General features: G+C 41.1%; 3 protein-coding genes across 3 annotated transcripts; 1 reads left to right on the top strand and 2 right to left on the bottom strand.

Annotated features, from left to right (window-relative positions):
* Positions 1 to 390: 390 nt before the first annotated feature.
* LOC115663415 (pyruvate decarboxylase 1) lies at positions 391 to 5705 on the top strand. The gene is made up of 7 exons (XM_030585411.2): positions 391 to 1413; positions 1829 to 1992; positions 2886 to 3447; positions 3818 to 3906; positions 4025 to 4142; positions 5025 to 5213; positions 5384 to 5705. The coding sequence occupies exons 1-7, from the start codon at positions 958 to 960 to the stop codon at positions 5552 to 5554; spliced, it is 1749 nt and encodes a 582-aa protein (XP_030441271.1). The 5' UTR covers positions 391 to 957; the 3' UTR covers positions 5555 to 5705.
* Positions 5706 to 12694: 6989 nt separating this feature from the next.
* On the bottom strand, positions 12695 to 13790 carry LOC130140435 (GDSL esterase/lipase At5g45910-like). The gene is made up of 2 exons (XM_056319799.1): positions 13514 to 13790; positions 12695 to 13078 (listed from the first exon to the last, which is right to left on the bottom strand). Exons 1-2 carry the CDS (start codon positions 13788 to 13790, stop codon positions 12864 to 12866), a joined length of 492 nt encoding a protein of 163 aa, XP_056175774.1. The 3' UTR covers positions 12695 to 12863.
* Positions 13791 to 13901: 111 nt separating this feature from the next.
* LOC130140436 (GDSL esterase/lipase At5g45910-like) lies at positions 13902 to 15305 on the bottom strand. Its single transcript, XM_056319800.1, has 3 exons — positions 14991 to 15305; positions 14591 to 14815; positions 13902 to 14083 (listed from the first exon to the last, which is right to left on the bottom strand). Exons 1-3 carry the CDS (start codon positions 15229 to 15231, stop codon positions 13902 to 13904), a joined length of 648 nt encoding a protein of 215 aa, XP_056175775.1. The 5' UTR covers positions 15232 to 15305.
* Positions 15306 to 15446: the final 141 nt, after the last annotated feature.

The following is a 15446-nucleotide window of genomic DNA, read 5'->3' on the forward strand; positions in this document are numbered from 1 at the left end:
TTATCTTTTAATTTAATTTAAATAAAATATATAGTAAAAATCAAATTTGGACTAAAATGACTTCGTTTTAGTCTTATATTTCATGTTTTAGTCAAGTCATCGCTACGTCGGAGAGAGAAAATATTAAAAAAAAAGTCACGTCAATAATTTCCGTTTGTGAAGTTAGACGGAGTTAATCGAATGACTTGATTGCACTAATTTTTATAAGTTTTAGAACTCAACTATATTTTCGTAATAAATTTTAGGATTTTTAATGTACTTATCTGTTATGAAATTTGACGGGAAAATACAAATAAGATAACTTGCGAGTTTGGGGTTTTGCACGAGATAGGAAAAGATTGAGTGGATGCGTGGCAATGAGTTATAGTTTAGTTTGGAGAATGCTTGTGGTATTTGTCCGAGGAAAACAGAGACATGCCCACGAAACCAGAAGTCGCCGAACGACAACCCAGACGTTGTAATCGAGGATACCACTTACCAGCTTCGGTTTCTCCGGCTTGGCGGGCGGTCTTAGATCTCCCGAAACTATCGATTATTCTACAATATCTCCATCGACTCGTCTTCAGTTCAACACGGGAGAAATGTCTGCGATCCGCTGTTTTTTATTCCGCTAGAGTCCACAAGATTCCCCTAGCCTTTGGACCGAAAAGCAGAGACATCCCATGGCAATAATCAAAACCAAGGACCAGCTAAACCCCACTATCAAACGCCAACTTGATCGCCTCCAGCCAATCGCCTCGCTTTCCCTCTTCTCTCGATTTCGGATTACCGGGTTCACGAACTTAGCCCCCTGTTTCTTGTAGATTTGCATCCCTGCACGTGCCCGTTTGCTCAAATTCACCTATAAGATCACCGAGAAGGCAAGAACCTAGGACCCCATCAGAGCAATTGCTTCTTTACTGTCGAAAACTTACTCTGCACTTGAAGCTGAAGCGCAGCTGACAATTCTTGGTACTCATGGATGCTGCTAATCACGTCGGCTCGGCGGCACGGCCCATCTCGGCTCCGTGCGGCGGGACCCTGGGCAGCCACCTGGCCCGGCGGCTCGTGGAGATCGGCGCGAGGGACGTGTTCTCGGTCCCTGGCGACTTCAACTTGACCCTGCTGGACCACCTGATAGCCGAGCCGGAGCTGAACCTGATCGGCTGCTGCAACGAGCTGAACGCCGGCTATGCGGCCGACGGGTACGCGCGAGCTAGGGGCGTGGGCGCGTGCGTGGTGACGTTCACGGTTGGGGGTCTCAGCGTGCTCAATGCCATCGCAGGGGCTTACAGTGAGAACTTGCCTGTGATCTGTATCGTGGGAGGGCCTAATTCCAATGACTATGGGACGAACAGGATCTTGCACCACACCATCGGGCTGCCTGATTTTACCCAAGAGCTCAGATGTTTCCAATCAATCACCTGCACACAGGTAATTAAAAGATTTATGGGTGTTTTCCTTATCGTTAAGATTGATAAATGTGTGAATGCTTCATTGCTTAAGTTTGCTCATCATGTGATAAGTTCCAATTTATGCTTAGTCAGTATTTGGTAGGCTTTTTAGTTCGTGTTCTGAGTGTTAAATTAGGTTGTCAGATCATATTCTCTGTTCGGTTCAACTGCAAAACATTGTAACATTGGTTGAACAGGGTTAAAACTTTCCTGCAAACATGTTAAGTCCTGTGTCAATTCGGGTAACAAACCTATACCCATATTTTCTGGCCAATATTGGTAGCGTTTCTGTTATATGTTTCTGTATGTGAGTAAGAAATGGTCTGAGTTGAGTGCTATGATATTTGGATGTTTGATTGACCGTGAAGAGAAAACATTGTGCTATAATGTGGCAGGCAGTGGTGAATAACTTGGATGATGCGCACGAGCTGATTGATACCGCAATCTCGACGGCTTTGAAGGAAAGTAAGCCGGCTTATATTAGTATAAGCTGTAATTTGTCTGGGATTCGCCACCCTACTTTTGCCAGAGATCCAGTTCCTTTCTCTCTTGTGCCAAAGTAAGTTTTTTCTGTCTTTATGTGTTATCGGTTCTTTCAAAGTTTAGATGATTACCGATTGAAACATGACGAGCTCATATGTCATCGGATGCTGATTGGGTTGCAAAGCACTGGAGATCATGTCTCTCTGTTTTATGTTTTTCTTTTAATATAATAACAATATATCTAGCTTTAGGAAGTTACAGACAATGTCTTGCGGATTGGAAACAACATTTAACGTCATACGAAGTCATATAATCCTTTAGCTGTTCATTTAAGGACTCTGACTTCTTAGTGCTCTAAAAGAGGTAAAACAGAAAAGAAAAAGATTCTTGAGGAGAAATTCCTTTATATTGTCTTAAGGAACCATTGTCTTAAGGAACCAAGTTTCACTAAAATAATTAAGTGGAATTCTGGTCATGTTCGGTATTCACTGGTCTTTCTGTTTGTGCAATCTGGAAGGATTGTCTTCAGGAAGCACCGGAGTTTGTTTACCAAGCAAATTTCAAATGCATCTGTTTTCACTTGTTCCGCTACAATGTATAGAATATGCCAGAAATTGACCTTCAAGTTGATAACTCTGGCATTAAATGAACTTGTCAGGCCATGTAAAATTTAATATCCAAATTCACGTGATGGTTAACTGTCTTAGATTGTAAGCTTGTGCAAACCTCATGTGTCTCAGCGCATTTATACCTGAGCTGTAGAAGCTGGTTTTCTGTTCAATGACTTGAGTTGCGTTACACTTACTTTTCCGGATATCTTTCTCCTTGCACAATTACTAGAGTTGCATTAGACTTACTTTTCCGGATATCTTTCTCCTTGCACAATTACGAGAAACCAGGTTTCATGCTAAGAATAATTGTTCTGTTTCTTATGTTCTTGTTTCATATAGTCTCTACTTGATGATGCAGGATGAGCAATCCAATGGGCCTGGAAGCAGCAGTCGAAGCAACTGCAGATTTTCTTAACAAAGCTGTCAAGCCCGTCATCATCGGTGGGCCGAAGCTCAGGGTGGCCAAGGCCCAAAAGGCATTCATGGAGCTCGCAGAGGCCACCGGGTATCCAATTGCCATTATGCCATCGGGCAAGGGGCTAGTTCCGGAGCATCATCCCCACTTCATCGGAACATATTGGGGTGCTGTGAGCACAAGCTTTGCTGGGGAGATTGTAGAATCAGCTGATGCCTACATTTTCGTGGGTCCCATCTTCAACGATTACAGCTCTGTGGGCTATTCCTTGCTGATCAAGAAGGAGAAAGCGATCATAGTGCAGCCCAATCGTGTGACTATAGGGAATGGCCCTTCCATTGGGTGGGTTTTCATGGCAGATTTTCTAAGCGCATTGGCCAAGAAGCTGAAGAAAAACAGCACTGCTTTGGAGAATTACCGCAGGATATTCGTACCTCCGGGCATGCCTCTCAAGTGCGAGAAAAACGAGCCTCTTAGAGTCAATATTCTGTTTAAGCACATTCAGGTAAGGTGCATGGAAGTATATCGGTCAGACTTGAAATTTTCTTAAAGAAGAAGCTACTTGCACGTGAAAAAGCATAATCAACTGTTGGCACTAGCAGTAAATTTAGCAGCTTTAAGTACTTTTAGTAAACTGTTCGAAGTGCTGGTACCACTTCCAGACATGCCTTTGCCATGCATCTTCTTAACGGATTCGTATTGTTGCTTCCTTGAAAATGGAGAGGACTCACTGAGCCTATATCTGTCTACCCTCAGTTAATAGATTATTCATGTCTCTTCATAGCTTATTGTTCTAGGCTTGAGCACTAAAAAATCACTTCTGTAAATGCAAAAGGTGTCAAGTCTGATGATTCATTTTCTGACTCGTCAAACAGGATATGCTCGCTGGCGACACTGCAGTTATCGCTGAAACTGGAGACTCTTGGTTTAACTGTCAGAAACTCCGGTTACCTGAGAATTGCGGGTACTACAAGCTGGAATTTCAACATTTTCTTTTTCAATCTAATAAATTTCCTCATTTTGTTTGTGGATGGTTGTGTCCAGGTTCGTCTAACTTAAATTTTCATATAAACTTCATGTAGGTATGAATTCCAGATGCAATATGGATCCATAGGTTGGTCGGTGGGTGCCACTCTAGGATATGCTCAAGCTGCCACCGATAAGCGTGTGATAGCTTGCATTGGTGATGGAAGTTTCCAGGTCAGTTACAATCTCCATGTAGAACCTTACAAAAGTTTTAAACTTTTGCAGAAACATCAATTGGGACATGCCTGAAATACTTGAACAACAGAATAGTGAACTGTTGGATAACTATACAAATTGAATGACAATTTGGGGAGGTTTTATAGCGTAATTGTAGCAGAAGCTTTTTAGCTGAATATGCCTTCTAAGATTGTGTAGATTGCGCTTTCCTCATGTGAAGATGAATCTGTCTTCAACCTGAGCAATTGACAAAGAAACTGCCTAGTAACAACTTACAAAGTAAATTTCTTTAGGGATAATGACACAAATAGTCCCTAAACTTTGGCTCAATGTGCAATTTAGTCCCTGAACTTTTAATTTGTTCAATGTAGTCCATGAACTTTAGCCTAATGTTCAATGTGGGCCCTAAACTTTCAATTTGTTTAATGTGGTTCCTGAACTTTTGGTACATGTTCAATATAGTCCCTGAACTTTATAAAAATGTTCAATGTAGTCCTTCCATTGATTTAAGTTCAAGGACTATACTGAACATTTTTATAAAGTTCAGGGACTATATTGAATATATATCAAAAGTTCAGGGACCACATTGAACAAATTAAAAGTTCAGGGACCACATTGAATATTGGGTTAAAGTTCAGGGACTACATTGAACAAATTAAAAGTTTAAGGATCAAATTGCACATTGAGTCAAAGTTCAGGGACTGTTTGTGTCACTTTCCCAGTTCTTTATGCATCGGGGAATATTTTCTCGTTAAACAAAGTGATCATGTTAATTTCACAAACCATTTGGAAGATTACACGATCTTTTTTCTAGTTTCCATCAGGCATGTTATTCTTTGAAGGGACCTTTTCGAGTGATTTATCTTCCCCTTTACTCAGGTCACAGCTCAGGATATATCAACCATGATTCGATGCGGACAGAAGACCATAATCTTCCTGATCAACAATGGGGGTTACACGATCGAAGTGGAGATTCATGACGGCCCTTACAACGTGATAAAGAACTGGAACTACACTGGTCTCGTGGACGCCATTCACAATGGCGAAGGCAAGTGCTGGACAGTAAAGGTTAGCTTCAGCCCACGATGTTTTCATTCTAATTCTAACTAACGACGATGGAACTCGTTCCATTTTTCTTCCTATGCTTATTTTGGCTATGAAAGGCATTGTGATGGAATGTTGGGTCTGCAAATGCTTCAAAGAGCCAAACTTTTTATTGACTCGTGTTGCGAAAACAGGTTCGCACGGAGGAAGAGCTGATAGACGCGATCGCGACAGCGAGTGGGCCGCATAAGGATTGCTTGTGCTTCATTGAGGTGATCGTGCACAAGGACGACACGAGCAAAGAGCTGCTAGAGTGGGGCTCGCGCGTTTCTGCTGCGAACAGCCGTCCTCCTAATCCTCAATAATCTCTCCTACATTGATTTGAGAGAGAGAGAGGATCCCTTGTGAAGAAGATGAATGCTGATGTACGAGAGCTTTCTGTATGATGTAAATTTTTAACAAGAGTGAATTGCAGAATAAAGCTACTGGAATACCCTCCTGTGACTTCCAGAGAAATCGCCATCTCTCCTCTGTTCCTTCAATATGACAGGGGAGTTTTTTATATTTCACAGCATTCGATTTTGATTCCGCGCGAACTAACACTGAAGCTAATTCGGCATTTGGATCATAAGCTAACAGCTCCAAGAAAATTTTCAATTTCCAGATGCCGCAACACTATGTACAGACATTACGACAAAATGCGCTACAGAAGCTTCCTTCTTCATCGCCGAATCTGAACAATAATGCATAATTTTACGCACAAAAGAAGGACCTTCACCCTTAATCCTTGGGAAAAGTAAGACAGGATTGCAGACTGACAGAAGATTAGGCAAGACATGATGATTAAGGAGAATTATACCCTTTTGAATAACATTTAACAAGGTTATGATCTGAGCGAAAACATGATCATGTATCAATCAGTATCCGTAACTTAGTCATTTTATATTAAGTACGGTAGGAACCTAGCTTGACAGTGTCCGGCTACGATGTTTTCCAGAGTTTTGATCCGGAGGGTTTAGGGTGGACTCTTAGGAATGGCTTAACTTACTCCAAAATCCTTTTTGGTGGATTCGGCATTGGTCTACATCCTTATTATGCCATATGGCATCCCGCTATAGGCTTATGTCCTCATGGCACGTGACAAGCTGTCATAGACCCATGTACCCTCACAAATGCGGCATGCCATAGTTGGCTGCGTGACCTCATTATAAGTGGCAACATGTCAACAATTGATTTCTCTGGACTTATATTATACACAACAAGATCCGGTCAGCCGACCACTGTAGTATCTTCAGTATAAGTATATGTCAATTCATTCATTTATGAGACTAGTTTAGATATTTGGGCAATTGAGAGCTCTGCTTAACTGCTAGTCGCTCTCATCACCCGCCACCCAGCATTCAAAGTGCCGGAAGCATTGTATTACAACTCCTCTTCTCACGTGCGGACCCACTTCGTAAGTTTAGTTTAACTTTCGCATGATATTAACCTTTCGCAAAGTAATGAAATTTTGGGATGGAAATTCAGATAATTTATAGCACTATGTATATACTTTAATTGGGTTATGATCAACAGAATTCAGATAATTGTTATTTCAGTTTTAAACCTATTGTACGGATTCTAACGTAGTTATAAACTTTTCAATTGTTTCAATGTCGTCCTAAATCTTTCCATAGAAATAATATAATCCTTCTAGCCAATTTTTGTTTGAAAATACTATGTGATGGTCTAATTATTGCCGGCCGTCCTACGTGACATACCCAACGGATTGCACGAATTTTTTTTTATATTTTCTTTTTGTTTCTTTTATTTTATTTTCTCTCTTTTTTTCCCCTATTTCCCCTCATCCCATTTCCTTTCCATACAAAGGTGGAGCATCTGGCAAGCCCGCATTGGCGTCTCTCGATCTTGAGCCACAATGGGGTGATGCTGCTTTGTCACGACCACCGAGCCCACCCCTCTTCAATTGTCAACACAAGGGAGGAGCAAGGGGTGATAAGGCGGCCGATGAGCTCATTGCAGTGGCCATGAGGCTCGATCGAGAAGAAGATGAATCGTACAAATTCAGAAGATGAATAAATAACTAGAAGGAAAGAAATGAAGAAAAGAGAAAAAGATTAGAAAATTTAGATAAATAAGCAAAATGCGTCGTTTCAAGTAAAGTTGTCCATGTCAGGTTACCCAGCCATGCCACATGAAACGATTGGCACGGCCATCGATGATTAGACCATCATGAGAAAAGTACTAAAAAAGTCTTAAACTATGTTGGTATCAATTCAGTCTGAAACCTTTCAATTTAGCTAATTTAATCCTAAACATTTTGCATTTGTGCCAATTGAGTCCATCCAATCAATTTTGATAAGAAATCACTGACGTGAACCGCGGCCGTCTTACGTAACACAGCCAGCTCTGATGTGGATAATTTTTATTAAATTTTTTTTTATAAAAATTGAATTTTTAATACTTTTTTATTTTTTAATCCTTTTTTCCTTCATCTTGGCTGGGAGGGTGCAAAGGCCCTCCCCTTGGGCCTTTGTAGCCTCGCCGGCTGCAAGTGAGGCTACGAAGGCCCTTGCCAGCTAGATCAGGGCAAGGCGGGCCTCCCCCATATCTAGTGAGGGCCTGCCAAAATGAAACGAAAAACAAAGAAAGAAAGAAAGAAATAATAATAAAGTAAATAAAAGAAACAAAAAATTATAAAAAAAATTCAAAAGATTATTAAAATGTCAACGTTAGTGCCGACCACTCCACATAGGATGGCCGACGTCCGCGTTAACAATTTTCGGTCAAAATTGATCGGATAGACTTAATTGATGCAAGTGCAACATGTTTAGGACTAAATTGGTCAAATTGAAATGTTTAAAACTGAATTGGTATCAATACAATAGATTAATGACTTTTTTGGTACTTTCCCCTACCATCAAGTTAGCAACTTCAAGTGATAATTAGTCGCAAGGATTACATTAAAATTTCATGCAAAAGTTTAAGACTGAAATAGAAATTTTCCCCAATAAAATATGACAGTAGGTATCAAACAAGAATGCTTCAACTTCAACTCACTATTTACTCTAATGCAATCTATTTACACCAAGATTTCATAGTTTGGACTATCAAACTCAAGCAGTTACTGCGATACTTTAGCTAGATGAAATTGAAAACTAGACCCTTGGCTATCCGAATATGTGAACCTAATCTTGTGTATATGTGCTTCGGACTATATATATTCCTTTCTAATCCAAGCATAATTAGGGGTGAGCAAAAGGAACCGCCTGGATTGAACCGGATCAGACCAATATATATATTTTCAATTTTTTACAAATATGTAAAAACTAACAAGCCCTTAAACTAATCCTTGACAACACAAACCCTTAGACTCAGTCACTCTCTCCTCTCGCACGCACGACTAAAATCCTAATCTCAGTTGCTCGCCTCCCTCTCGCTCGACTGTCACCTCCCTCTTGCAGTCTCACTCTCTCACTCGACTCTATATCTTGCCATGCGTTGGTGTTTCTTCCATTTGGCTCTCGGCTTATAGCTGGGAGCAGCGTTGAAAACCAAACGGAGTGCCTGGTATGACAGAGGGGAACATTTCTTTCTTGATTCCACAGTTGGAGGAAGAATGAGAGTAACTTTCATTGGAGACTGCAGCCGAGGCGGTGCCTCTGCTGCAACACGCCCTAATTTATGTTCTGTGTTTGCTGATTTAGTAGAGCATCTCGGACTTCAGAGACTGAGAGTGGAGCGTGTGCTTTCTCTTTCCTGCTTAAGACCATTTCTGGATTAATGAGGGCGGCTTGGGGGAGTGATGCCGATATAAATTTACGAGAAACAGAATCGATTGAACCATATCTGTAAAGCACTTATATTTTTGTATAGCATTCATGCCTCGCGCTTCAGCACTCTAGATGCAGAAAATCAATTGGCAGGCTGTTCCTGCAACAGCAATAACTATAAAAACAATGAGTCAAGACAAATTGACGTACATAGAGAGAGAGAGAGAGAGAGAGAGAGAGAGAGAGAGAGAGAGAGAGAGAGAGAGAGAGAGAGAGAGAGAGAGTCACAGGGGTGTTCCCATTTTATGTAAAAACTAATTGGAGGTTTATGCTTAGAAGGTATAACGAGAGAATATAACAGCAAATACTAAAAAAAAAAAAGGAACATGCCACTGGTTATATTGGCCCACCTGGGAATTGGGAACCTCGGTCCCTCTTGTCCAATTCGCAGTTCCTAGGTGAGAACCAGACCAACCCGAGAACCAATCACCCCTAAGCATAATAGAGATGGCACTTCTTCCAGAGGCGAGTCTGGATATCCCATCAGATGTTGATTTGGTCGAAGCTCTTTGCTACCTTGTTTGTGAGATTTTGTGGGATTACTGTCAACTGTATTGAAGGCTTAAGCTATTATATGAAGACATAGTTTAATATTTAATTATTCTAACACTCCCCTTCATGCTTAGTCTGGTCTTTTGGCTTAGTACTAAGCGTGGACATATTTAACTGGGGAGGCAAATGGGGTCTGGAAAAAATTGAACTCAGGACTTCCAGCTCTAATATCATGTGAGATTTTTGTGGGACCACTGCCAACTGTTCTAAAAACTTAAACTGTTGGATGAAGGTGTATATGCCATGAAAAATGATTGCCCAATTTAAAAATCTTGATGGCTATTTTTAAAGAAAGGTTTTATAGACATATAAATGGTAATTCATGAGGAGTTGTGTTTGGATGCCATGTTTTATGTGTCCAATGGGGCAATGATGTTTCAAAATGAGAGTGTACAAAGTTTGACCGGTTAATTATATGTACGTGTTCACGTGCGATTATTTTATTGCATTTTTACGTGTGAAAGTGCAATATTTTGACGTATGAGCACAGACCTTGTCTGCATTGGCTAATTGAAAAAGATAACAATTGGGATTTGAGCAGTTGCTGTGCATGCATGGTCACATAAAAGGTTCCGTCTATACCTGGTGGTTTCCGGGTGGACGATGCTCGATGGATTTCAGATGCCGTCTGATGCCGCATGTGGTGAGGGTTCCAGACAATGCCGAGTCGCAGTGGAGGCCGGACCGATGCTTCTTTTTGAAATGTTGTCTGATACCTCAGTAGCAGGAGTTCTAGACATTGTCGTGCCCCATGGAGCTGGACGATACCCTGTCATGCCAGAAGACCGCCTTCCTTTGGGATGTGCCGTGGCCCGAGGGATCGTTTAATAATTTGGACTATCATGAGTGCGATGTGCATTGATGAATGCGACATGCCTGAGAGTGATAATTGATTATGTCTGGGTTATTAAATTGTTGTTATGCATGGTTATGCAATGAAATATGATGGAATATGCCTCTTGAATATGTACGTTATTGTGATCCTGTTATGTGCTCGTTGGAGCGATTGTCATATTAAGATAGTAGTAAAGGGTGAGATAACCGCCTCATGTAAATAGTTAAGGCAAAGCAAGGGCTTTGCTATTGATCTGCCATCGATAGTGACTTGCATGTTTAGGGCGATCCAGAGGCAACATATTCTCCTAAACGAGGTTTAGGGAATTTACTTGCTGAGTTAAATTTCACTCCTTGTTGTTAATCATTTTTCAGGTGCTCATGTATGAGTATGCGTTGCGTTCCTTGGGAACTGGTTGTTTTGAGGGGGAACATCTTTTGAGGTCGTCCTCGTAGATAGAGGAGATAGGATAACTCTCAATCCCTTTTAAGTCATAAAAGGAAAAGATCTACGTGGCGGATTTTGTAGTTACTTGACGTCTGGAATGTATATAAAGTATGTTTTGGTTGCAATGAGTTTTCCTTGCTATCCCCTTATTATGTGTTGGGAGTTGTACACGTTTCCGCATGCGTTTAACGAAAGATAAAAAGAATGGGATGGCGACGCGTTCTGGAACATTGTAACATAACGACCATGGAGGGATGTTAGCGTTCCCGAGGGAACGGGGCGTGACAGTTGTGGATGTCCGCGGAAGCCCCCCCGATGGTCACGGGTCAAGTGTCCTGCGAGAACCCCACCAAGACCATCGCCGTGGCATCACTAGTGTTGGAAAAATATTATATAACATGAAAAATAAGAATTGTTGGAAATTTGTTAGAAAAGACAAAAAAAATAAAATATAATTGTCTGATGCGTGTAAGCATTATTTTTAAGGATAATTACGCCTCTTGAAGTACGAAACTCGGTACAATAGCCTCTAGCGGCTATCCTCCCAAGATATAACAAGCATTCTTCTATACTCGACACTGAATATTAGAAGGAACAGGAACAACGTTATGTGTATAACCTAGTAAAGAAAAAAAAGAAATATCTCTAACAAAAAAGAAAAGAATATTCTTGTTTGATATATTGATATCACTTTCAAAGTAACTATTTATAGGTAAAAGAAAGAGAATATGACCGTTATATAGCTATTATAAAATAATGGAAAATTTATGAAGAAATAAATCAAACGTTACAAAACCGTTATATATTCATTATTAAGCCGTTAGAAAACCGTTATACAGCTGTTGAAAAATTGTTACAAAATGATGGCTTTCATGGCGGTCATAACTATTATCAAAGCCATTACTTTTTAATATTTCAAAATTACTTAAATATACAACAGCTGGTTAGACTTGGGCCGAGCGCCCAACCTGCTCCTAAGGGTTGGCGTTGCTCACCACTCCGTCGCAGCAATTTGACCGCGGGTGAGGGAGAGTTTGCGAGTCGACCGGGCTTGCGAATCTGACTGGCCCGCTTTGTTCTGAGCCGGCCTATTTTACTTTGGGCTAGGTTTTTATTTTTAGTGGGCTAGGCTAGATGAAATTGGAATCAAGGCTTAGGTTTAGTTTAGGGCTTGGTAGGAGTAGGCCTCAATTGGACTGGGCTCATATTTTGAGCCCAATTTGAGTTTAAGGACCAGGCCGGCAGAACCCGGGTGTGGCCCTCGCCCGACATGCACGGTGATTTGTCATGACTTCGAGATCATCCTCTCTCTAGTCGTGCAATTAGTTTGGTGGTCAGTGACTTGACGCATGCACGAGAGAGAGAGGCAGATCACGCACGACGGTTGCGACGACAGGGCAATCGGTCGTGGATCGCCCGACATGGATGGAGGCTGGAGGTGACATTGGGGGCCAACATCGGCAGAGGTCTGTGTACAGTGGAGTTGAGGAGGATAGGGGTGGAGTGGGAATGAAGAATATGGGAAAAAAAATTTGGAACGAAAGAAAATGTAACGAGAATTTGTGCTGATGGGGTCGCTCGGATTGAGGTTGGTGGCGATCACGAGCGATGACAACGGCGGAGGAGGTCTATATTCAGTGAATTCAAGGAGGAGAGGCTTAGAATGAGAGAAGAAAAATGGTAAAAAATGAAAGGAATAAAAAGAAAATAATGTGAACAAATTTGTGCTATTCAAAATCGTTAGTATTACTATGTCAACCCTTCAAAAACGTAAATTTCTGAGGATCCGATCATAAATCAGTAATTGAGAAAAGTTAGATAGTTAATTAGTTGAGTGGCTCGCAATAGCAACAATCTGTATTCATGACTCATTACATGCATGATAATCCAACAAGAAAAGGTTACAGGATGGAAGTCTGAAACAAGAAGAAACAGGTAGAATAACATGAGCATAAGTTCATCTTTGACATTAGAATCGAAGCTTTATGCACTGTCCCCTTCGGACTTCTAGTTAACGAGACGTGGAGAAGTGAAGGGACCGTCGAGTAAACCCTTGGCCAGGTGCTGATACGCCGCCTCGGTGTAGTGAACTCCGTCCCAAAGTATGTAAGCTGATGGTTCTGTACACATAGTTGTGCCCTTGGAACCGCACATCTTCATGGCGTCAAAATTGAATGGTCCACCAGCTCCACAACAAGCTTTCTGTATCAAATTACCGAAACCTGAAAACAAGAGGACATTGATCTCACTACTCACCCTTATAAGTTCATCAAGAGCCACAAGTTTTCGATTAAATTTGATGCCATGTATTGACATATCCGTGCCACTCTATTTTGCACTAAACCTGTGACACGTCCGAGGAGACTTCATACAGGACTAAACTTTTCAACGCGCTTTGATCGTCATCTCGAATTATTTTTAGTTTATGTTGAGCAAACAAAGGGAAATTCAACACGGTGTGCAAAAAATATAATTCTTTTTTTTTCCCAGAGAACTTCTCTACATGGAAAAAGGTTTGAATTACTGCAAAAAAGGACAAAAAGGTTGGTGCTTAGGGAAATCAGGTGAACCATATTAAACCAAAAGTAGGATAAATCTTCTATTTATGTATATGCCTATTCACCGTCTATCATGAACTAAGATGAAAGGAAACTCACCATACTGTTTTGGTGATTCAAAGAGACGCATGGCATCTCCATAATAATCCGCATAGATGATCCTTGCATGGCTATATTTTTGTCTCAAAAGCTGCAACTCTCGCTGGAGATAATCGTTGTGATACTTGGCGAATTCATTAAAACGATTGAGACAACTAGTTGTCATATTAACGTCGTCCTTGGTAAAACGCGGAACGGTCGCTAGGTATGACGTTGAGCAACCTATTGGCAAATTTCCTGGCACTACCAACTCCACCGCGCCTTCTTCGATGAGCATCTAAAATAATCACATGCCTTGGAAATAAATTTATTGGAGTAGTAAGAAAAGGTTAACCACGTAGATAGCAACTCGGTTTTGTAAGATGTTGTTGAACAAGTAGTATTGTGCTCATGTCACTTGCAAGAAAAGAAAGGGCCATACGCTGATTGCATTGGTGATGGCTCCAACAACATCTGGGACAATGGGACGGAGCTGCTCAAAGGTTGCACCAAGGGCGAAAGCAAGATTGTAGTCGTTTCCACCAATCTCCCCCACTAGAAATAAAGACTTCTTGAAATATGTATCGCAATCTGCAAAAGAAAAGAACGAAAGCAAAAATCAAATGATGAAATGATTCAAGTAATTGAATAAAAGATGGTAATGACCGGAAATATTCCTATACTATAGTCACCTCAATGAGAGACTGGTTTTATTTTCATTTAATAATGCAAGAGCACGGAGGTAGAAACCCATCTGTCTAGAGACCCTTAAAATGCTCTGCAAACCTCATAAACTGATAAAGTTAAGGCCTTTGGCCTAAACAAGTGACCCTGACCCGGAGCAGCTTGCATACAGTTGATGGAATTCAAACGAATGACCTTTAGTTTCTGAGTTGAAAATACAAAGTACACTAACTCTGGGTGATTATCCTATGAAAGATTTACGGGCTACATATACTTGAGATCTACCAAATCACCTCAATGGATGACCATATCTTGAGTGAATAAGATCGATGACACAAAATGGACGTACACAAAAGTTATTGCTGTATATGTCAGTCCTCAATGGGAGCATACAAAAATAGGGTTTATATCTACCTTGTTGTGTTGTGCAAAGAGAAGATTTGAGTTTCTTGAACCACTGTAGCTGAACGCTTAAAGAATAATTTGTCATGGGGATCGTTCGAATGTGTCGAGCTTCAAAGAATGTCGGATCAAGCGCTTTGGCACCAGCAACTGCAAAGTTAACTCCACCGCGAGCATCGACCGAGCCGTTGACTACCTCAAGATAGGGCTTCAGATAGGGTAACCCAACTGCTTCCGCTGCATTTTCATATACGAAACGTAGAAAAATACTCTTTCTTTGAGCGTGGATATATACTGCTAAAGATCCAATATTTACGACAAAAACAGCGGCCTTCTGTTTTGAATGCCTGTTCTTTTCCCTAACACGAGCATGCATCTACAAAAGCAAAGAAGAGTCGGGAGAACTACATACCAATGAAATCAATTATAAGACGTCCATCAGAATAACGACCAGTCGGATGCCCGAAGAAGGTCTTGCCATAAGGATAATTCGGCACGGTTGGAGATCCCTCCGCGGATCGGAGGTAGTTCCCAGTGTCGCTTAGGGAGTCGCCGAAGTTGAAGATCGACTCATACTTATGCAGGATCGTTGAGTTGGCCTTCAAAGCAAGACAACATTGCAGAAGGACCAAGATTATTGCAGTATATTTCATGGCAACCACTCGAGTGTTTAGACAGAAGAGTGTTGGAGATGCTAAGAGAGTTGGACAACAATTTTCTGTGCCCTCTTGCTAATTTCAATTGGTGAAGTTTGGGGTCTTCAAGGTGAGCTTAAATAGCCGAAGGCAGTTCATATGCCCTTTGCTTATTATAGAAGGTGTGAGATGGAAGGGCGACAAACAATATGGGGGGCATGAGAACGTTGTTT

The sequence above is a fragment of the Syzygium oleosum genome, unplaced genomic scaffold (genome assembly GCF_021117445.2).
Source record: "Syzygium oleosum isolate NSW1041296 unplaced genomic scaffold, Sole_v2.1 Sole_v2.18, whole genome shotgun sequence".
In the NCBI taxonomy this organism is placed as follows: domain Eukaryota; kingdom Viridiplantae; phylum Streptophyta; class Magnoliopsida; order Myrtales; family Myrtaceae; genus Syzygium; species Syzygium oleosum.

Excerpts from the sequence above, each read along its gene's own strand:
- LOC130140436 (XM_056319800.1), bottom strand. The coding sequence starts at position 15,231 with ATGAAATATACTGCAATAATCTTGGTCCTTCTGCAATGTTGTCTTGCT. Across the intron at positions 14,816-14,990 it reads TCTTATAATTGATTTCATTG|CGGAAGCAGTTGGGTTACCC; the intron begins GTATGTAGTTCT and ends ATGAAAATGCAG. Across the intron at positions 14,084-14,590 it reads TCTTTGCACAACACAACAAG|ATTGCGATACATATTTCAAG; the intron begins GTAGATATAAAC and ends TTTCTTTTGCAG.
- LOC130140435 (XM_056319799.1), bottom strand. The coding sequence starts at position 13,790 with ATGCTCATCGAAGAAGGCGCGGTGGAGTTGGTAGTGCCAGGAAATTTG. Across the intron at positions 13,079-13,513 it reads TGAATCACCAAAACAGTATG|GTTTCGGTAATTTGATACAG; the intron begins GTGAGTTTCCTT and ends TCTTGTTTTCAG.
- LOC115663415 (XM_030585411.2), top strand. The coding sequence starts at position 958 with ATGGATGCTGCTAATCACGTCGGCTCGGCGGCACGGCCCATCTCGGCT. Across the intron at positions 1,414-1,828 it reads AATCAATCACCTGCACACAG|GCAGTGGTGAATAACTTGGA; the intron begins GTAATTAAAAGA and ends ATAATGTGGCAG. Across the intron at positions 3,907-4,024 it reads CGGTTACCTGAGAATTGCGG|GTATGAATTCCAGATGCAAT; the intron begins GTACTACAAGCT and ends AACTTCATGTAG.